At 46.2% G+C, this 23,347-nt stretch overlaps 1 protein-coding gene across 1 annotated transcript in view; it reads left to right on the top strand.

Moving 5' to 3' along the window:
• ACAP3 (ArfGAP with coiled-coil, ankyrin repeat and PH domains 3) overlaps window positions 1-23,347 on the top strand; it is a 66,683-nt gene that overhangs the window by 17,116 nt on the left and 26,220 nt on the right. The window contains exons 2-4 of the mRNA XM_061351522.1: window positions 16,363-16,420; window positions 20,044-20,163; window positions 20,641-20,694. Coding sequence (XP_061207506.1) covers window positions 16,363-16,420; window positions 20,044-20,163; window positions 20,641-20,694 — 232 coding nt within the window. The remainder of the gene's footprint in view (window positions 1-16,362; window positions 16,421-20,043; window positions 20,164-20,640; window positions 20,695-23,347) is intronic.

Here is a 23,347-nt window from a genome sequence, read left to right as displayed (position 1 = left end):
TCTCACTTTACGGAGGGGTTGACAAATCCTCCCACCTTTGGCTCTTCTCCTGTTCTCTTGTATTCTTACTTAAAGGCCAAAATCCAGATGTGCTAGGAGCGAGGTAGACAGGGAATGGGCTTCTTCTCAGCATCCCTGAACCGTTTCACCACACTGTCTGTGCATGCTTATTGTTGGGTCCATTATGGACCAGCTGCAGGCTTGAGAACATCTGGCTTTCTTCCCAACTTCCAGTCTTGTTGCAAGACATACTACTTCCAGCTTGCTTCAGATGATTGCCATTTATTTTTCAAGAGAGGTTTTGAATTAGGTTTGTGTGACAGGTATAAAGTGCTGGGTAAGGGATCAGGCAGATCAACTCTAGTCTTGGGTTGGGTGTTGAGCTTTTGTTTTGACTTCTTTTGGTCACATTATGTCTCCAGTGCCTCTCTTTATTTCTCTTGTTCTTTACCTGCCTTATCTACTTAAACTCAGTGGAAGTGTGAGTCTCCTCTGGGGTATTGTATAACATCAAATCTATAAGGGTTTCAGTACGCCTGGAGAACACAGTTGCTACAACAAGTAATGCCAACAACAGCGTCCTTTGCTTCCCTGATTTTCCTATGGGTGTGACTTCTCTCTGGATTTTGGAAGCAGTCAGCAGTAGCCAAAACGAGTACAGAAAAACGTAGCCCCTGGCTTGAATAGTCATGTAGAGATATTAATAACCATGCACACAAAGGAAATGATTAAGGAACAGGCAGAGTTCCTAATTGAATGCTTCTTCCCCATTCATGGGAGGAAGGGTGTGAAATCTTTCTTATGCTTGCCAGAAATCAGTCATGAGCCCATTTGTAGGACAGGTTAGACTGCAAAGCAGAGCCAGTTCCCAGGGCAGGGCTGGGCTCTTTGGAGCTGTGTGAGGAGCTGAGAGTGCAGGTTGGCAGGATGTTCTCTATTTTTTTCCCAATTTTTACTTCAGAATTGAAATAGGCTGAAAAATTGGTCAAGAAACTCCTGTGGTACGAAATTCTAAAGTAATTTTTCATTTGAATACTGTCATTCCATTTCCAGCTGAGCTCAGCTCTTTCTGTGAACCTTAGATGTCAAAGGAGCTTCAAAGTGTGGAAGCAGAACATATTGATCCATCTTTTCCTTCCAGAATGGGGTATTCCCAGTCTCAACGTTGTCCTATGAAGCGTTACCCTCTGATAGATCAGCACATCCCAATGCCAAAACATTCCTTCAGAAAGTACTTTTTCTCTCCAGAAAATTCCCAGGCAGCTCTGCATTTCATGTAATGCTTCATGAATTCCGTGCCACCCCATGCTGCAGTGCCCTGAGTTAGCTCTTGGCCCTCATGATTGCATAAGCAAAGCCTTTGATGTGCCATCACTCCTACTCAGCCCTGAGCAGGAGAACCTGTTTCACAAGGAAAGGAAGTGTTTGTTAAAACACATCAGTTATATCCAGTGCTTTTCAGAAGCTTCTTCATCTTCCCTGTCAGATTCATGCATCCCTTAAATCCCAATATTGAAGAGACACAGGCTGAAGTAGCTAAAATATCAAAACAATGACAAGGTAGCTTTAGGTAGTTCTGCTGGATTTTGCACTGAAGCAGAGTAGATCTAATGATGTGATGACAAGATGCAGTAGAGGGTTGCATGAGTGTCCTGCTAGTTGCCTTTCAGAATAGGTATCTAGAGGGGTGCACTGCATGTGTTACACAGCTAAAAGCACTGAGTAACTCTGGGCTTTTGAGCATGTAAGTCTGTCCTCACACAAAGGTCAGCATGTTCAAAGAGCTGGAAAAGTTTAAGTTAAACCAAATTAATCAGCATTGGACCAAACAAGAGCATTAAGATTTGCTTTTGTATATCAGTGTGGCTCTGCAATGGTAACTAAATACCAGACAGTATTTGGGGTGTGTTTACACTTGTGGAAAGTTGCTGGGTTTATGGGGCTGGTATAAATGGAGGGGATTTAGGCTAGCGGGAAGTGAATGTCCCAAAAGAAAGGCAGAACATTCACAAAACCAAGTCTCATTCAGTTCTGAGTTTGCTTTGTGGTTTCCTTGTGAATCAGAGGAGAAAAAGGGAGTGGGAAGAGTAGGGAGAGAAAAGATGTTTAGAACCCAGTCCAAACCCAACCCCTTTCTCTCCCCCCAGCCAAGGTCTCTCATATAAGACATTTGTTTCTTCTGGCAATAGGAGAAAACCTTTCCAGACATTGTCCTCTGAGAACTGCTCAGTATTTGCAGTTAACAGGGCAGTACACACGTAGACATGTGTGCACTGAGAAAGAAGGAAGAATAACTGTTATTGTAACACAAAGGACAGGTTGTCTTACTGTTTTTAGCCCCAAGAGTTCACACTGCATCACATAGGAGGTTTGATTTCATGGAGCACTTCCTGACCTGCAGGACTTTAATTGCCTAAAGCACTGGCCCCCTGCAGTTAATTCCTGCAGTGAATTCTCTGTTGCTGGAGGACATGATGAGGACTCATGTTGTACTGCTTTAGGGCTGCACGTGTATCCCGAATCTCAAAAACATTGGATAAGAAGAACAATTGTTTTCTTATCTGTCTTTATGAATCAGTAACAACATTTCTTCCCACTCCCACTACAAGAGGCCAAGCCAATTTCTTAACCCTCATCCTACTTCTTCAGCCTTAACAGGGAGGATGGAGCTTCTGGCACTGAGATGATTTTCCTTGCAAAGGGTGCTGCCTGCAAGCTGTTCTTAGGTGCCAGCATGGAGTGTATTTGGGAAATACAGTGTACAGTGTTCCTACAGAGCACTTGTAGAGAAACTTGTCTTGGTGAGGGCTGAGATGGTGCAGCACAAACATGTTCCCCAGCAGATTCACATTGAAAGCAAAAGTGTGGGGCAGAAAGCCTGGGAGCGTTGTGTCACAACCTGATTTAGCAGATATAAAAAGCCAATCAACTAATACAAAGCCACCTAAGGGTGACATACCATCCATTACCCTGGATCTGGGGCATGCCTTGTGTTAAACCGTGCTGTATGTAAACCCTTCAATAGGATTGTTTTGGAGGCCACAGTAATTAAGGGATTATCCATTGAAAGTGGGAGATGCTCTATCTGCCTTAGGTAACAGGACACTGCTCCTTTTGTGGCTGGGATAGACGTTCAAGGACTGTGTCTCCTACAGGAACTTGCTCTGGAACTGGTGGTTTTAACTGGAAGCCTTGTGCCAAGGGGACTGGTGTCATGCAGAGTTGAAGCATGGGTAGCTTGGGTCTGTGCAGCACTGCCGAGGCTGCAGTACCTCCCAGTGGGTTGGGAGTTTTTTAATGTCAGATTTATTGTTGTCTTCCATGGATCCACTTTCAATAATAGCTGTTGTGCTGAGACAAGCTGAAAGCTTGGTTCTGCTGCAAAGGCAAAGGAGATGTCAAAGAGCTGTAAGGCAGGGTGCACAGAAAAAGGCATCAGTGTTTGTTCCCAGGAGAGTGTAGTTCTGAATATTGCTGCTCTCAGGGGCAAAAGAGTTCCTTCCATCTGGAAATAGAAACATTGAACACTGGCAAATATTGGCAAGGTAGAATCAATGGACAGGGTCTGTTTTATGGCTTGAGACTAGGGAGGAGGATGCTCTGCTCTGCTGCTGGCCTTGGAGATGAAAGCGTGACTTTCATCCCCACGTGTATTCCTGTCTGCAGGCTGGAGGAATGCACTGACCTCCTGTGTCACTGCTTGTTGTGCTTTAAGCCACACTGGCAGCTAAGCTCATGCACTCCTCTCCCAGCAGGATGGGGGAAAAGAATTGGAAGGGTAAAAGGGAAAAAACTCATGAGCTGAGATAAGAATAGTTTAAGAATTGAAATATAACAATGATTACGATAATAATAATGATTATAATTGATGATAATAATAATTAATAAAAATAACAAGGAGAGAGGAATAACCCCAAGACAGGTGATGTAAATGAAAACAAGTACTCAGCACCCACCAACTGATGGCACCCAGTCCCCGAGCAGTGCCTCTCCCAACCAACCTTCCTCCTGGTTTATTGCTGAGCATGATATCCTACAGTCAGGAAGATCCCTTGGATCAGCTGGGGTCCCAACTCCTTGAGCACCCCCAGCCTTCTTACTGGTGGGGTGAAATGAGGAACAGAAAAGGCCTTGATTTGCAGCGATAACAAAGCCATCCCGGAATTATCAGGAGTTTCCAGCACAAATCCAAAGCATAGCCCCATCCAAAAGTCTAGAAGCACTTAAACCTCTGGGAGGTCCATTTTCCAAATGATTCAGCATGATGAGCAAGAAACTCTTCAAAAGGCTTGTCATAAGTGTCACAGTGTGGAGTGCCAAGTACCAAATAACTCATGCAAACAAACCGGACTCCTTTTGGGAAGAACTCTGGAGGTTCTGTGGGGGTCAGGGCCTGGATTCCCAGCATAAAGAGGTGACCGTGGCTCAGGTGAGCCCCTGCTGATGGAGCTGCACTGACAGTGATGCCACTCTGGGACATGGAAAGCAAACCCCAGCACTGAAAAGGCCACTGAGGATCCGCTTTGGCAGAGGGTCGGGAAATCTCACTGAGCAGGGAGAATGGTGGAGAGGCAGCCAAGAGGAACACAGCTCCAGTGTTGGGGCTCACAATGGAGTTCCTGTGGCAGCATCCACAAGGGAGGGCTTTGTCTGCAGCCTGTGCTCCACGTGCAGGGCCATTAGCAGCTAATGAGTTCAAACCTCACCGGCCAGGCAGAGGATAAGCAGCAGTCAGTGCGAGATGATACGGTGTCCTGGAACAGGCCCTGTGTGGTTGTCTGTTCCGGAGCTAATGGGGACAAGAGATGAAGTGTGTGTGTGTGTTTGTGTTCAGGAGGTCAGGGTGACATTTATCTCTGCCATCACAGCAAAGGGACACCTGCCACTGGCAAACTGAACTATCTGCCTCGCTCTGCATTTGTGTGTGTGTTTCTCATCACAGTCCCTCTTTCTCCCTGTTTTGGCACTTCAGAGACTGCCAAGGGAGAGGAAGGGTTTGGAGCCAAGGCCAGGTGCATGATTAGTGCCCATGGTTCTGAAACACAGAGAGGCATGGGAATCAAAGAACTAATGTAGTGAAGCCTTATGGCAAGACTCTCTTTGGATGCAAAGATGCAGAACCAGTGCTGAAGGCTGGATTCCCAGTTGGTGCAGGTCAGCAGTGCTCCACATCAACTTCATATCAACTGAAAGACCTTATAACATCTTCCAATACCTACAGGGGTTGTCGAGAAATCTGGAGTGGGACCTTCTACAAAAGCATGTAGTGACAGGACAAGGGGGAATGGCTTGAACCTGCCGGAGGGGAAGTTGAGATGGGCTCTTAGGCAGAAGCTCTTCCCTGTGAGGGTGCTGAGGCACTGGCACAGGGTGCCCAGAGAAGCTGTGGCTGCCCCATCCCTGCAGTGTTCAAGGCCAGGTTGGACACAGGGGCTTGGAGCAAGCTGCTCCAGTGGAAGGGGTCCCTGCCCGTGGCAGGGGTTGGGACTGGAGGAGCTTTAAGGTGCCTTCCAGCTCAAGCCATTCTATGATTGTATGATCCTATTAAACTGCTCCTGAGACAGCAAAAGCACTTTTCTCTTACTTTACTTCCACTTCCCTTTGCTAATCTACCCTTCCTTCTCTGCATCATTTTCCTGACTTGCAGCATCTCCTTTTATTGTCAGTGTGTCTTTTCCCCTCACTGTTCTTTGGCTCCCATTGATCCCTCTGAAATTCCTTCATATTCCAAACAAGCAGGCTCTGCATCTCCTGCCAAACTGTGTGTGTGCATTGTGGTTCTGCATGTGTGTGGGAGAAGGAATATTTAGGAGTAAAACAAAGTTTTCTCTGCAGCAATAACCATGATAGACTAAACAAAATCTTGCACACAGCTGCAGTCCAGCTATTTCTGGTTGGAGGCAGGAGGCTTGTGCTTCACATAGCAGAGTCCACCTAACATCTGCCAGTGGGGCTTCTTTTCCCAATACAGCTTTTCTGTGGAATTCTAGTGAGTCAAAGGACCTGATTCTACCTGCACTCCACACCACTGCCAGCAAGGTGCAAGGCAGGACTATTCTGCATGAAATTCTTCATTCTAATGAAAAACCTGGTAGGAATTTGATGTACATCAGTGACAAGGTATGCAGCCTTCGTTTCAGGCTTTAATTCATCACTTGTGCAGGTTTAGTCTGTCATTTAAAGTCTCCATGTAATAGGAAGACATTTAACAGTCAATTCTGCCATTCATCACCCACCTACAGTGACTATGCATGCTGATTCTGCATATATCCTTGCTTAGTATTAAGGATGATATTTGTGGCAGCATGGTGGGGGTGTTTCAGTGGCTCATGCCAAAGATCCAGCCTGTGTGCTTTCACTCGCTGGCCAAATTCACCTCTCCCACCATAGCAACCATTAGGTTGCTGAGCATTAGGAGTTGATAATTGCTTTGTGGTATTTAATTTGTCTTTAAGTTGCAGCTTCTGGTACCAAGTGATCCCATGGGACCCAGAGAAATCAAAGACTTGATGGTTTCCATAGAGAAATGCTCAATGGCCATAGGCAGGTAAAAAGGATTTTGTGCTTCTTATTTTAGGATATGTCATGTGTTTGAAAGTGTGATTTGTGGAGTCACAGAGCAATGCGCTTCCATGGACAAGGACATCCGCGGTGTCCTTGCATTAGGCAGTACCAGAAATGAAAGAGACACAATGGTCGTGCAGACTTCCAAAGTACCTCACCCTCAGTTTTGTGCCTGGTTTTACCGTTTGTTTGCATAAAAGCATATTTTTGTATAGAGAAATTTAGCAGCCTGCAGTTTGACCTACAGTGCCCTGGGGCAACAACTGCCCTTACTCTGTCTAGGCTAGCTGGGATGCTCACTGTGTTAGAAACACATTGTGGCTGGCATCTTTGTGGGGTTCACTTTGTTAGTTCACATATACCTCTTGTGCTCTGTGCCAAACTACTCTTTAATGTTAAATAATGCAGATGGAGCAAGACTAAAGAAACCTGTGAGTGCTTCATATACCATGGTTAGCAACAGGCACTCCATGTCTTCCGTCTCTCAGTGTGGGACAGCAAGGCACCCAGGGGTATAAGTGTAGCAGCATGTAACATTGACTCCCCAGTTTATTCTTCTCTGGGCATATCTGTGGATCTGGTTCATCATACTAGCTACACAAGTGCAACTGGTTTTACAAGGACATTTCTTCACTCTGATTCCTGTTCCAACTTAGCAAGCTGGGTGAAGCATATGCTTAGCACCAGGCATATATGTGAAATCCCATTAATTTGGTGGGAGTGAGAGACAGGTTTCAAATCAAGTATCTGCTTGAGGACTTTGCATATGCATGCCCTTTAAAATCTAGCTGGCCCCAGGACTTCTTCTCTAAGCCTTTGTCAGTGAAGACATTGATGTTAACCCACCTTTGGTAGCTTTCTCACTGGCTTCTCTATTGCCAGGGAGCCTCTACTGACCTGCAGTGAAGCCCTGTGGTGAGACCTCCAGTGTCAAAGGCAAACTGTCACCTCAGTGAGTCTCTCTCTCCAGGTACCATGGAGTACAGTTTACACATGTGCTATCCATTGAGAATTGAGATACAACTCCATGTTTGTCTCTTGTGAAGCACTGAGCTCCCTCTTGCTGCACTGTGCACTGCTCTCTGGGACTATTGGATCAAACAGGAGAAACTGGAAGTTCACACATTTAGGGGAAAGATGGAGATATTAAAAAATCCTGATTTTTTATTGAAGGCATGGAAAATAGGTAAAAATTCTCACTGTCAAGATGATCAGTACTATGTGGGTGTCCCTACAGTCAGACAAGGTAAGATGAGGTACACTAACACCATAGTTCCTACCAGCTGCTCACTGTAAGGATTAGGAAGGAGCTCTTTTCTCCTGTTCTCCATTGACAATTAAACTAATGTGTTAGGGGAATTTCCTTCCCCTAAGATGTATGACATGTGTGAAGCCTAGAATCATGGAATGGTTGAACACTGCCAGGGATGGGGCAGTCCCAGCTTCTCTGGGCAACCTGTGCCAGGGTCCATTTTTTCCTAATATCTGATCTAGATAAGGCTCTATTCATGTTGTCAGAGAGCTTCTGTGTCTGGGAATGGCTGGCTTTAATGGAGGGAGTATATGTTCTAATCCAGGGCAGCTCTTCAGTCCCTTCTCCGATTCCTCTGGGAGGTACTCCCATAGGATCGTGCTTGTTGCACAACCAGGGCTAACAGTGATTGAAATCTCCAGTATTTTAACAAGTGACACGGTGTCTGAGGTGGCAGTTTGCTGTCAAGCCTGGTGAGCTACAAACTTGTGTGGCTGTAGCCTTGAGAAAGATCTCACATAGATTCTCTTCTCTTCCCAGCCAAGGCAGGATGCTGAGCTAGCGTTTATGGCGCTGTCCAGTTTCATTCCTCCTTAGAACTCCCATCTCCAACACTCTTCTGTGCTCTCTCCTCACTGTCCTCAGAAACGTTTGGCTGCACTTAACCATGTCATAACCAGTCCTGTGCTATTTCCATGAGCAAAAGCAGAAGCCATGGAAATCAGGCTCTCATTTTGAACAGGAAGGCATCGCACTTCCATGATCTGGTTGTCATGGATATTGTCACCATGGAGCTGTTGCCATGGTGCTCTCTGCTCCCATCGACAGAGATGCAAAGTATACTTTAAAGAAAAGATTGAACAGTGGATGCTAGAGGGCACAGGAGCTTTCAGATAGGGATGTAGGGAGGTTGGTTTAGAGTTTTGTTGACTCTGGTGTCTGTCTGTGTAAGGTTCCTTATTTCCTCTTTTGTATCTTATAATAGCAGCCAACAAAAGGAAGTGAGATGTTACATATTTGCTGTAGCATCCTCCACAGCAGTATTTCACCATGCTCTGAAAGCAGCACCTTTCCCTATTGCAAAAACAATCCAAAGAATGACCACTAGTAACCAGTGTTTGGCTTTTACCTTATCTGAGTCAAATCCTCCATAAATCCAGTATCTTGCAGAAGATGAGGGTGGAATTTAAAACCCCATCTCCCCTGCAGGCCCCCTTTCCTTGAAGGAACACACTCACCTCATTTTAATTTCTAGAGAAAGTCTGTGCTCCTTTGGCAAGTACTTTGGCAGCTCTTAGTGACCTTGTCAAGCTGCTGATGGTTCTGGAAGGCGGAGTTGAATAAGAAATGAATTGTGTCTGTGCCAAACATCCTTGTCTAGTTAGGGGCAGAGCTGTTCTCACCAAGGCAATGCTGGTTTCACTCAATATCAAATAAAACGCAGTCAGATTTGATAAATAGTCATACCAATAACTCCACTTTGCACACCTACAGCTCCTCTCTGAACCTTCTGCCACTATTGTGGATGAAACCCTCCAAACACTCCTCAGGGAGTGGGAAGGATTCATTTTTCTTAGGCTATTAGTGATAATGGAGCACAGAGATTGCGGTAAGTGGCCTTCCATAGATGCTGTAGCCATCAGGAATAGGATCCAGGAGTTCCTGTTTCCTGTCCTGAGGTCTGGAAAGCCCATGTTTCATTAAACTAAGGGAGACCCTGAACATGACTGTAATGACATTTAGTGTTGGGCCCTTAGCAGCCTGATATGGAGCTGTGTTAAACAGAGAGCTGAATGCTCCGCGTGGCTAAACATTGCCTTTGATCTGAATATGCCAGTGGCTCACTTCCAAACACATTAGGCTCAGGAGGCAGGCCTTTTCCTAGCCACAGAGGATGTTTCTGTGGAAGAGTTGTCACTGCAAGGCATGGATTATCTGTTCCCCTGCATTTGACAGGCACTTCTGTTGCTGCTAGCAAAATGGGGTTTAGGCACATGTAGCTATTCCTGGTGCAAGGTGGGTTTCTAGGAATCTCCCAGCCCACTCGACATGATGATCAGCTACAGCACAAGGTATAAAAGCTCTATTTGAATGTGGTGCTCCTGTTTCATGTGTGACTCATCCAAGGCAAGAGGGATGGAGCAAGCCTGCCTGCATCCAAGCCCACAGCTGGGAACAGCTGGCCTGCAGGTGGGTCTGTTCAGGGTTCAAGGGCTACAGCTTCTCCTTCCCTCCAGCTTGGGGAGAGTTTTATGCACAGCAATACATAGGGCTTGTAAGGGAGTGCTAACACCATGTAGCAGCTAGATCACATGTGTAAGAGTCACAAATCATCCCGAGTTGGAATTGGCACCAGTGGAAGTAGAGAGAGGGATACGGGCTTTCCGGCAGCATTCCTGCTCTGCTGAGCTAAGGGAATGTCTTCATATTGACTGCAATGGGAGCTGGCTTGCACCCCATGTGTCCTGCTGGTACACTTGGAGCAGGATCAGCTCATGCAATGCAGAGCTGGGTGGCCCCAAGGTACGTACATTTAATGGGCACCTTTGGAAGCAAGACCCTCCAAGGTGCTTTTTAACTGCTTGGCTGTAAAGATGCAGCTTTTTTGGAGGTGGTGAATGAGGAGCCCTTTGTATATAAGTGTTCCTTGGGGACAAATGAGCCCTTTGCTTGATCAGTTTAACAACCTGTAATGTGGTGAGTGCATGCAGAAAATAGCCTGGAGTTTTCCTGAGATTAGGAGTGAAAACCAACCTTAGTCTGTGTATTCCCGTGCCTCAGTTTCCCTGCCAGCAAAGTGAGGGAAACCAGATGTGTGTTTGTGTCAATAGCACTCAGTGAACAAAAGCATTCAAGAAAATCATTACCACTGTTCCACCATGAAGCAAAGGAAACATGAAACATGCAGGGAGGCCTCTCGGAGAAGTGCCTGTTGATGACTTCATGCCTAAGCTGGTTGGTAACGTGCTATTGTTTAGTTCTAAGGTGGATTAATCAAATACATGACTGTTCTTTGCTGTAGTCAGCTCGTCACCTGAGGATCTCTTGAGCTTGCCAAACATGGATTAATCACTGAACACTCAGTGTCACTGTGAAGCAAATGTTTATCGATGTAGCAATGGGGAAGTCAAAGCTAAGAGATGACTTATATGGCAGCTAATAACTGCTTTGGTAAGCCTGCTCATTGCTCCACTCATCGTAAACCCTCTTTTGTAAGACTATTACTCTGCAGAGTCAGAAGCAAATAGTGACTAACTATTTGCTAACTAAAGGGGCCTTGTGGTTGACCTGTCACAGCCAGTGCCCCGCGGTCAAGATGTCATTTACCCTCCGGGTTTGACCATACTCCTCCACCAGCTCTGTCCTAAGTGCACTATAAGCACAGCTTATGAAATGTAGTTGTAGGCACCCACACAGTTACACTTAGCTTCAGTTTGTACTGATGCCAGAGGCAATTTCTGCATCAGTTTCCCAGTGGATTTTCTTGCTCTGATCGCTTTTTGGATGTAGGTGATTATTCTCTTGGAGCTTGGCTAGGACCATCTAATGCAAGTCAGTAGAATCAAGTCACAAGAGGTGAAAGGCAGATGTGTTCTTGCTGCAGACTCTGTTCTCTGATAGCAGTCTAGCTTATTATTCCTGTTCCCATGGGATATAAAGATGCTTCTGGGAAGATTTCTTTATCATGCTTCTGAATGGCTTCTTTAAAGGACAAATTAAAATTCACAATGCAAAGCCTTCTGGACTGTGGGGAATTGCTGATTTCTCTGAGCAAGGAAGCTGAAGCCTCATCCCTGTGGTCGGAAGGGCTCTGCTTTGCACTGAACCACCACCAGATGAGCTCGTGGATTGTTTTCTCCCCCCTCATGACGGAAATAGCCCAAGGCCTGGAAAAGCATTAGCAGGAAGAGCACAGCATCAGGAAATGCAAAGGGCACCCAGCCAGGACATGACTACACAGCTTTCAGCTGCCCAGCGGTTGGGACTTTGCATTTTTGGGTGAAGGGATTCAATTCCCTCTTGTCAGAATCGCTGTTTCCCAGCCAGATGCTTCCAGCTGGATGAGTGTGTGAGCAATGAGTGCTGAGCATCCCTGCGCACACACTGTGGCTACTCTTATGCCTGGGGTCTTTTGTTTGTGGATGTGGCAAGTGTGTAGGTTCATATGTAGGGATCATATGTGCCATTTGCCATGCCTGTGCAACCCACCTCTGTGTTCTTTCAGGATGGAGCAGGGGAGCTCAGCAGTGCTGAGGTGTCATTACTCATCCCTGTGGAGTTATTCCAGGTTCCCAGCTTGCTTGTGTAACTGAAAGGGTTTTGCCTTTTATCTATGACATGCGGGCGGAATAGTGGGAGGATTTAAATTTGGGAATGAAATTGGCAGAGAGTTTAGCCCAGTGCCTGTGTTCTGCAGTAAGCAAGTTACAGTGAAACCTGTTATTTCTCTAGGGAAGCATCATCAGTGGACTTTGGAACTGCATTACAGAGCGGGCTAAGATATTTTGAACCCAAAAGCCATAGAATAGACTTAGACCCAAAAGAACAGACTTAGGCATGTCGTACCCTTGAAGGATGGGAAATCCTTCAAAAAAGTGTTAAAAGAACCTGGTATAATCTCTTTCCCAAAGCTTTCTACTTGGTAAATGGGAAAAGACACTGCAGGGAAGGAGTTAGGTGCTTGCTTAAGGACTGAGGTCTTTTTGTCTTCCACTACAGCTTATCCAAGATGAATGCATGGCTGCAGTACCCCTAACCACAACTTGGCTTCATAATTCATCTCCCCAAGGACTTCATTCAGATATAAAAGCACCATGTGACTGGAAAGGATGGATAAATGTTCACTCTCACTTCCTGTAATGAAGCTGGAACTCCATTACAGTGATGGAACTGAATAGGTCCCTGAGATCACTGTCCTTGAAACCAAAGAGTTGGAACCTTTTATATTAAGCCTGTGCACCAAAGAGCAAGCTCAAGTTTCATGCTCTCCTAGCCACAGTCAGTTGTATTCATGCCTTAGTGGATACCAGACCCAAAATGTCTTCCTCCTCCACAGAGTCCAAATATATCAACTCCTTTTCTTAGGTTACAATAAAAATGGGGAATAAATTAAGATGCTCTCTCCACCTTCTTGAAGGAGACAGGCAGCTAGACCGCCTTGTTTCACCAGCCTCTAGCTGATGGCTGCAGGTTAAACAATGCTCTAGCCTTCCTGAAAAGAAAAGCATCCCCAGAAATGCCAGCTCCCTTTTGTAGCTGTTATGTCCAGCTATCAGAAGCACAAAGAAACCAAGTGGAAAAATTGAATCTGGCAGGAAGAGTGCAATGCATGAAGGCACACAGCTTCCAAACCCAGAGAGCAAAAATAGCTGCAAGAGCAAAAACTGGCCTGCAAGAAGCTCTTTAATTATTCCATCTCTTTCAAAAGCTTTGCCCCCGGCACAGCCAGGCTGCCATTTGTATAGGGAAGCTGTATGTGTTGTAGTAAAGCTTGAGCACTGCATTATTAGAGAGAAAGAAGTGGCTTTTTTGGCTGTGTTTTCAAAGAGCTGGTAGCAGATCGATTGTGGGCAGAGCCCTGGGCATGAGGCAGTCTGTATGTTCCTAGTGAGTCACCAGGATTTCAGTTTCAGTCCGGCTGATGTGAGGGTGAAGGGGTTTAGGTTTCTGCTTGGATTCTAGAGGCAAAGCCATTTAGCTTTTAGCTGACTCTACAGTAACCAGCAGCCTGGTGAGTCTGTGTTTCAGGGCATTGACAGAACACCCTGTCTTCCAGAAGCCACCCATTCCCTCCTGTGGTGTCTAAGTCTGTCTCTTTCTCCAACCCTTGCAAGTTGACACTTTTGAAGCTATTGAGGAACACTAAGAATACTGCAAAGCTTTAAAATACTCTTGTGTGTGTCGTCTGTGTTGAAGAGGACATCTGAGTTTGCTCAGATTAGGGAGCAGATACTTGGTTATTATTACACTGGAATACATAGCAATTGTATGAAGCTTCCCTGTTGGCTGAGATGTTCAAATGAGCACTGCAGCAGGACTGGAAAGAAAAGGAATTGCTAAATGCCAGTAACGTGTCCAGTGTAATTTGCAAGCCAATGGAAAGACCAGTGTTAAGTACACCAACTTAAAGAACCTTTTCTGAACTGTCAAAGGGACTTTAAAAGTAAAATCAGTTTCTTCTTCTTTGGGCAAGTCCCTTGCTGACCACCTGGGTACCAGAACAAGAAGAGAGGGATGCCAGGTCAGGTGAGCACTGTGACACAGTAAGGGAACAGAGCTGAAGCAGAGGTTGTTGTTGTCTCTTCTGTTAGTGTTTGCAATGTCCCCTTTTGTTGTACGGCTTGAGAGAGCAGAGAGGTTATCAAGGGAAGAGAAGATGATGTGTGGGGCCAGGGAAGGTATATCACATGTGCTTCATTTGTCCTCAGCAGGTGTAAACTGTCTCTAAGTGGGTATTTCTCCTTGCATGGCAGGAAATAGAGGAGCCAGTTGTAGACAGTAGTTGTATTTTCTTGCATCCAGTACTCTAGAATGAAAGCAGATTCCAGGCTGTCTTTTAGGATATATAATGGTGATGAATAACTTAGGCTGTTTCCTCTGGATTAGATGTTCTGCTTATGTTAAGATGTAGGGAGTATTGTTTGCTGAGATGACATCAAGAGCTCTTGGATGAAGGGAGTAGAGACCCATCTTTTCCTCACACAGGGTTTCAGCTCCTGTTGCTGCAGAGCATCACAGCTCATTGAGGAAAGGCAGACCTACCCCTTTGTTAGAAGAGACCAGATGAGGAAAGGACAGCAGTGGAGTCACAAGCGGCCTGTAAATGGTCAGCATCCCCCTTTTGCCCTCCCTGGCTGGGAGCAGCATGGGCAAACCACAGGCTAGAAGGAACTGCTAATGGAAAGGGACATTGATGGAGGTGACACTCCTCTGCTTGTAAGTAATGTCATCTGGGAGCAGGAGAGCAGTGGAAGGGGAGGACAGGAGTCTGAGGAAAAGTTCCAGCTCTTACATCATGGTTCTTGAATACGCTGCCAGTTCACATTCAACAAGATCCATGGACTTTGTGGCCAATAGCTGCATGACGGCAGACTCTTTCCTCTTCACTCCATCCAGATTACTCAGAACTATAGCAAATGTTGGCTGTCTCATAGCTCGCAGATGGGGCCTGCACTCACCCATGTAAGCTATTGTGCATATTTCCCATTGAAGGATGCTTGGAATAGATGTTTACTGGATGTGCTGTGCTGCTTTGGTTACGTGTAATCCATGTAAGGTACATACAAGTACCACGCTGCTGGCCTGAACCCTTCCTCAGCTTGGCAGAAAGTTAGATTTAGACCTCAGGGGCTTTCTTCTTAAACCTGTCCTTCCTTCTCCAAGAAGCATGTCCCTTAGTGATGACAGTCACTGTTTTCATCCTTCACTAATTCACAGGGGACACCAAGAGCCCCAGAGACACAGAGCTACTACATACTCTAATTGTCCTTTCAGGACTTCTGCTGTTCCCTTTGGTGGGTGTTCTGCCCTTTTGCTGGGGCAACAATATTGACTCATGTGGCTCTAAGTCACAGCTCTCCCCTCCTGTTCTGCCAGCTGGCCCTAGTTCAGAAAGCCTGAGTGTAATATTTCAAGAACCAACCTTTTAAATTACAAGCCCACAAGCTTAAGGAGCTCCTTGCAGGGAAATTTGGGTTGCTTATCCTTGGTGTGTAAGGGTGGCGTGAGGCTTACCACATTTCCAGGTGTGTGGTTAAAGAAACATCTGTCCAAGTATGGAGATCCTACAGCAGCAAGCAGCTCTGCAAGGGAATGCTCTCAGGTTTACAGTGCTTACTTTTGGACTCCAGCCTCCAAAACGTCATTCCATAGCACGTGCCTCAATCTGGGAATGCCTATTGCAAATGCCTGATGTCATGTTAATATTTCACTTTGTGAGGGAGGCCCAGTGACCTTTGCAGCTGGATTCTAATGGCCTGTTACTGTCACATCTGCCCAGTGACGTGGAATGAAAACAGATCTGATAATCATGGAGCAGATTTGTCCGTATGCAGGCAGAGCCCACGTGAGTGAAAGAGACTCATGGTGTTAAAGGACCAAGATGTGTTTCTGCTTGAGTGAGGGCTCCTAAAGTTCAAAGAACATGTAATTCATCACATAGCTGCACTTCAGGCACAGCAATAGCCTGGAAAATAGTGTTTGGTGGTACTAAATAGGCAATCTGTGACTGATAGGAGTGGATGGCTAACATGTAACAGTGGTTATTTCTGTATCACTTGGCATTGCTACCAATTAACAACATTGCCTACAGAATCACTTTTCCCAGCCCTGTGGAATTCATTCCTGATGTGGTGTGATCCTTCTCCAGAGTAAGTCCTGAGTTTATGTAGCAGCAGGAAATCCCAAGTAGGAAGTGTGAGTCCCTTCTCTTGTCCACCATCAGCACACATACCTTAGTCCCTCTCATCTTTACTCATGGGACTTCTGGCTTCTTTCCCCATCATAAGCAATGGATTAATGATTGCTTTTTGCTGTTGTCATTGCAGGGCAACCATTGATGAAGTGGAAACAGATGTGGTGGAGATAGAGGCAAAGCTTGACAAGGTAAGATGGGGCAGCTCAGTGCAATGGTTTGAAGAGGGACTGATGAGTTCCTGCTTAGGAATATGGCCCCACCAATCACTTCTAAAACATGAACCCCTCTCAGGCAGTCAGGAAGCTAATAGTGTACAGGGCTTGTCAACAGGACCATGACTCCCTCTACTGACAGGTACCTGCCAAGGCTCCTTTGTGACTGCCAAAGGATTCAGAGCAAGAGCTCCAGGTAGGTTCCTAATGCTAAAGGAAGGCCTTCTTGTTCTGGTCCTGGATGTCAGGTGACTGACACTGCTTCTCTTGCTGTGAAAGCTATTTTGGTGCTGTCTGATTCCTTTCTCCATCACCTTGCTTGTGACATTAAGGAGCTGTTACATGTCCACACAGCCCCAGCACCGCTGTGTCAGCTAAGGGATATAAGGAGACCCTTGCAGGTAAACAAGGGGCCAGATCCAGGCTGGTGGTGGTGGTGCTGTCTGATATTCAGCCAGGCTGTGCACCACAGCTGCAATCTGACAGTGGCAATAGCTTCTTAGGGACCACTTTGGCTGTTTTGCTTTTATGCTGGTGATTCTTTACATCCAGTTGGTAGTTTGGATCCAAGTCAGAGGCTTTATGATGGAAGGCGGCTTTTCCACCCCCACTTCTCCTGATGTCTGAGACATCAGCCAAGTTGTTTCTGAACAGGAACAGAGAAAAATGAAGAAAAGGAGCCAGAGGAGCTGTGGGCTTTTTATCTGAGAGATTTCCCAAAGCTACCAAGGGATAAAACTGCTGCATGTGATGGAGAAATGGGCTTTGTTGAAGTCACCAGCCTTAGGCAAAGCTGTGTCCTATAAAACCCATTTACTAATCAAGCTGCTTGAAACAGTTATCTGCACAAGCTAACTAGGGACACTGGTGAAAGCTGCAGAGGGATTTGGGCTATCTGTTTTCCTCTAAGCTAAGGCTCTAAAGACAAAGCAAGGGGTGAAACTTGCTCTGAATCTACCATTACTGCTGTCAGTGCCCGCTGTAGTTAGACAACTTGGTGTGCCAGGAACAGCCCTGGAGTGAGAAGGGTGGGCTGGAAATGCAAGAGCCACTGAAAGTTCTCAGTTTTTTTATTGTTCAGTGCTTTGTTGCAAATTGATTTGAGCTCCTTTGGGTGAGGACTGCATCAAAAGAATTTCCTGCAGCTTTGCCTTCCCCTGACAGCAGTTATGGGGTAATATTCTGGTGGGTGGCCATTTCATTCTGCTTGCATGCATCATTCCCCTGCCTGCTGCAGAGGTGACCAGTCACACGGAGTGCTGCCTCAGTCTCCATCAACTACAGGGTACCAGCCCTGGGTGCAGGGGGAGTGAGGCTGGAGTTTGCACCTGAAGAGCCACTGAAGTTCAGCTTTGTTTGCTGAGAGTAACTTTGGGCAAGAATCAGTCACCCTCATTCCTAATCAGTCAGTATTTGATGTCCCAGCTCCTCTCTTTCGGCCTTCCTAGGGCTTGGTGTTGTGCAGTGGTACCCAAATAGCCCGCATCACTAGTTCTGGAAGAACAGGAAGCTGGCAAGGACTGAATGCTTCTCTGCCTTTTACTCTGCTCCTGAGCACTTGGTTTATAAATGATAAGCCTTTTAACACCTCTTTAAGATTGAGGTAAAGGGCAGTGCAAGAGATTCATCTAAGGGAAGACCAGAAATTGGGGCTTGTTTTGCTGTTTCAAAGAGAATTCCTTCATTCTGTCCTGTGCTCCATCTGCAAAGCCACCACTGCTCCCCTTGGGAGCTTATTTGTGCTGTATGGCCTTCAGCTACCAGTAACTCAGCCTTGGCCAGGAGGGTGTGCACAGAGGCATGCTAGAAACCGCCACGTTGCAGAATAGGCTGGGTTTCCTTTCCAGAGGATCTGTCCAAACCTCTAGTGTATGTCTGGGCTCCAGATGTGACAGGAACTGCATCTGTTTGCTTTGCTTCTCTGGGCTTGGATGGGATAGCCACAAATGTGCTAGCACCCAGCATCAAAATGAGTGGCCAGGAGAGGATGTAAGTGTGAAAGAGTGAAGACTTTATATACTGTGTATACACAGATAAACCCTGTGTGACTATATATGTATTTATACATTCAGATATGTTCTTACAGAACTGCAGACAGAGGAAGCCATCTTGTTCTGCAATGCATGCATAGAGATTAGGCCCCAAAGCCTTGTGGCTGCATAAATAGAAAAGCACCAAGCCCCAAACCAGCACACCATGCTGCAGTGGGGCTTTGGTATCCAGCCAAACTGGAGAGCTGCTCATTGCCAGCCTGTAGGTGAGGCTGGTTGACAGGGCAAGATTTCTAAAGCCATTTGTCATCAGTAAGATTAATATCCCTAAAAACCTGGATTTTGAGAATGGAAAACTTCAGTTCCAAGAATTGCTCATTATCAGCAATTAAAGTTTTCATTTAAAAAGCTCAGAACAGTGATGATTTAAGAAATAAACCAACAACCAAAAACTGGAATCGTTTTGCTCAGTGATCAGCCATTCCTGTTGCAAATCTCTTGGGCTTTTGGTTTATGGGTTTATCTGAAGTTGTTTAACATAACCTTTTACAAGGAGCTTTTGCTGAAAGGAGATAGGCTCATGGCCAGGAATCCTGGTACTAAGCTAATGCTCCAGTCTTGACAGTGAGTTCCAGGCATGTTATAGCAGTTTGGTGTGGTTAGGAAGTCTGGGAATGTTCCCTGCAGCTGTTGAATTACCAGAAGTTAATAAAGGCTGTCTGTAGGTGCAGCAAAGAGACTCCAATGAGAGGAAGCCACCCCATTTTGCTGCAAGCTCCAGGTAACTTCTCTATACCAAGGCTGGTGATGAGATTCGGAGCATGTGTAGCTTGCTTAAAGTTAATGTTTCTCTGAACAGAGGTCCATCAGAAAGTCTGTACTAAATCACAGGCAGTCCAGAGATACATGGTGGAATCCCTCACAGTGCTCCAGCAGTTTCCTTGGGCTGCAGGACTGTGGGAATTGATGCATACTTCATCTACAGTCTTGATGGTTCCATCCTTGTGTGTGATAGAACATAGATTTTCATTGGCGTCACCAGCAGACATGGCTTAAGCAGTCCTGGTCAGTTGGTTTAGGCAAAACATGACACAAAACCATCAGGCTTCCCTTTATTCCAAGGTAAGAAGAGCAAAACAAGTCTCCACAAGTATATGGAACAGCCAGCTGGGCTTAGAAACATGACAATCCCAAAGAGCAGCATACTCCCAGCAAGGAGATTCTAGACAGCTTATCACTTCCACCCAGCACCAAGGAGTCTTTACCTTTCTGCAGTCAATCTGTGTGATCAGGGTCCTTTTACTGCAGTCCTGATGTCTCAGGATAGACTGAACAGGAGAATCCCACTGGAAAGAATGGGCTGCTCTGATTTATCTGTCCTCAGGGGTAGCCTGGAGCTCTTATTCTCAAGTGAGAAGTGAAATGTTGACAGCATGACATGCCCTGAGAGATGTGATTTGCATCCCTGTTGCTGCCACGTGCAGTAAGGGTTGCTGGTGTAGCCACATGAATGGCACCTTGTTCTAAAGGTCTTGGGCTGGGGTGCTGGCTGCAGTTGAGTTTGATGTGATCAGCTCCATATGCACTGACACCTCTCTCCTTGTGCAGCTGGTGAAGCTATGCAGTGGGATGATCGAGGCAGGCAAAGCCTACATCACCACCAACAAGCACTTTGTCACTGGAGTCCGGGACTTGTCACAGCAGTGCAAGAAGGATGAGATGATTTCGGTAAGTGATCCTTTGGGATGGAGCCTGGGACACAGTGAGGCCTCGGGAGCGTTAACCTGCTGTGAGCATCAGGAGCATCAGCATTAAGTAGCCATTTAGTATGAGATTTTAGTTGTAGAGGAATGTAGAGGTAATGCAATGCTGAAAGGTCAGAGTGAGATTCATTGTTTGCAGTGAGATCTGGACTTTTAAGAAGCTGCAGTGCTGGTGAGGCTGCTGGAATCTAGGTCAGTAAGCATCAGTGACTTAGGAATGTGGGAACCAGTGTGCACAAGTGACAAGTGACATCTTCATTGCAGCACTGAACTGGAGAGGACAGGGAGTCTATGGCTTCAATGCCAGGCATTCTGAAATGCCTTCTTGCCAAACAGCAGGGTGGCTCTTTGGTGTAATGAGGGTGTCTCCCAGCCATTGAACCCCTGGCAATGAAGGGCAGCTGCTTCTATTCACTGCCAGTTTCTTCACCTTTCTTTGCAGGAGTGCCTTGACAAATTTGGAGACAGCCTGCAGGAAATGATTAACTACCACATGGTAAGATGCAGCTTCCTCTTGTCTTGTTGTGTGCTGATGACAACCTTTCTCAAGGCACTGATTATGGTCTCCTGAGCTTGGCTTACCTGACACTGCACAAAGGTGGGGTCCACAAAGGAAGTGTTTTCAGGTTCCAGTCTCTGCTCACTGTGTAGTCTTGAGAGCAGCAAAGGGCTGGGAGTTATTGTTGCCTTTTGCATCAGGATTGACTTGGATGAGCTGTGACTCTGTTACTCACAGTGATCCATCCTGATGCATCATGTATGCTAGGAAATGGGATTTCCATGGGTTGCAGAGAAGGTACCACTGAATGAAAGGGTATGTACTGCCACATGGTTGCCTTTTGGTTCATTTCAGATCAGAGATACACAGTGAATATGAAGAAGGGTGAAGTTAGAGACCCCTTCATCAAAGGAAGAGGAGAGCTTACAAAGGTCCCACACTCCATGTGCTTTGTTGTTTTTGGACAAAACAGGATTTTATAGTGAGGACAGAGAGGTCCTGAGGAGCTCAGACAGGCTCTTAGCAGCTTGCATGTACAACCATGTTGCTGCAGATCTGGAATATTCTCTGAAGCTTGGCATTCACATTTTTGACATTAGGACACCAGCAAGGCTGTGAATGGGTCAAACTGAAAGGATTGCTTTGTTCAGCTGATGCTGGGAGCAGACTCAGTGCATTTTGTGCAGCTCCATGGCTAAGGATAACACAGGACATATTAATGATACGCTGAGATAAAAGGAGGGAAGTGTCCAGACAATGCCTATTCTCCTGAGCTGACTTTATCTCACTAACAGAGCCCAAGAAGTTACAATCTGCCCTTTCTCCATCCCAAACATCCAGCCATGACATCTGTAAACCTCGTAGAAGAGGAAGGTGCTTCATGCTTGGTGGCTCCATGCCAGACCTACAATATTAAGTCTGTAACTCAGCTGGAGCTTAAAGCACAAATGCTGTAAAGCTTTAGGGTGCCAGCACTGCCCTGACCCACTTTTATACCACAGTGCCCCTGTCTAAGTACATTAGGCACGATGCTTGATTTTGGGATGCAAGTTAACCACATGTACCTGGAGAAAAAACTGCATCAAGTCCTTGTAATTATTTTATGAAGCAGGTGGGAAGGCTGTTTCCTAGTTAAGAACGACAGGGAAAGGAGGTAAAAAGTGGTGGTGGGGCTAGAGTGAACAAACCAGTGTGAGCATCAGAGAAAAGGTGTGTTTGTGTGAAAACAGAGAAAGTCAAACCCTGGTTTTCTGATGCTCTGAAAGCATAAGGCCTTTTGGCCAAGGTGCATAAGAACCCCTGAGCTCCTTCCTTCCAGGGATCATATCACAGCAGCACTGACAGGGGCTGAGCAGTGCGTGCAGCTCAGGCAGGAGAGAGCAGTCCCAGCCAGGAGCCTCTGGCTGCAGGATGCTGTCGGCTGTGCAGCTTCCCTGGATCCCCACCCTCTGCCAGAAGCAGCACTTCAGGGATTGCTGTTCTCTCAGCCAAGTAATAAGCAGAATGACCTTCCCAGAGCTGTCAAATCCCCGCTGGAATAACCCTTCCCATGCACCCCACCCTCTACACTCCCCGCTACATATGGCACATCCCTACCATGAGCTGCATACACAGGGGATACTTGCATCCTCCCTCCCCAGTGCATTTGGAGAGCACCCTCTTCCCTTGGTGCTCAGCAGTGTGAATCCCTCTCCAGGAAATGGCTTTGGAATGATGGCTGCATCTTGAGCCCTTTCCGACGGCTGTTCAGTTAATGGGGTTATTTTTAGTGCCTTCTGCTGTCTCCTTTGTGTGTGCTGTGTGCATGTGTGTGTATGTGTATCTTGGCTCATCCGTCTCTGGGGAGCTCAGCAATGAAACAGTTGTCAGTGCTTACTCCAGGAATGTGGCCAGGACAGTATGTACAACTGGAGCAAGTTAAAAAGAAGGGAAAATAGCCCCTAAAAATATTCAGTTGCAAAAGCTTATTCTATGATTTTATTGCTAGAACAATGAATGTTAGATCAGCAAAATCCAAGCTTGAAACCTGCTTGAATGTAGAAGATGAACACACTGAGCTCCAGACTTTTCCCACCTTATAATGCAGAGAGAGGAAAAAGCATCAAAGCAACCTTAGAGGAGAGATGACAAAGAGAAAGTTGAGTTTGGAAGAGCTGCAATCAGTGTCCTGTGCCTTTTGTGCTCTTAACCACATGCATGTGGGCTAATGCTCTTTCCCAGGTAGTTCTTTTTTTCTCTCTGACCAGAAAGAGAAGAAAAGTGAAAGGATGCGAGTGAAAGTGCTGTTGTGATGGGATCACTCTGGCCAAACCCCTTAAATGCATCTTCAGCATCATCTTCAGAAGCTGTAACAGGAACATTGCCCACATTAGTCCTACCCCAGCTTCGTTATGTCCTCAGCTGCCATAAATCGTTGCAGCTACGTCAGAGGGATCCTCCAGCAGGAGCAGCAGCAGCTTGCAGGGGAGATTTAGCTTTGCTGAGCGAGCCAGGAGGCATTTCCTGCTGACAAGGAGAAAAGCCACCCAAGCTGTGATGAGTCAGTGAGGCAGATGGCAGATGTCATGGGTGGAGGGTAGTGGTGGAGTGCAGGGGGAAGGAAGGAGGAAGTGAAAGTGGACAGGGTTTCCACAACCTGTTCTTCACAGGG

This window comes from Neopsephotus bourkii, unplaced genomic scaffold (assembly GCF_033783945.1).
Source record: "Neopsephotus bourkii isolate Nb327-2 ecotype Australia unplaced genomic scaffold, CSIRO-AGI_Nbou_v1 NB_593, whole genome shotgun sequence".
Lineage (NCBI taxonomy): Eukaryota > Metazoa > Chordata > Aves > Psittaciformes > Psittacidae > Neopsephotus > Neopsephotus bourkii.
This window is presented reverse-complemented; position numbering and strand designations above follow the sequence as displayed.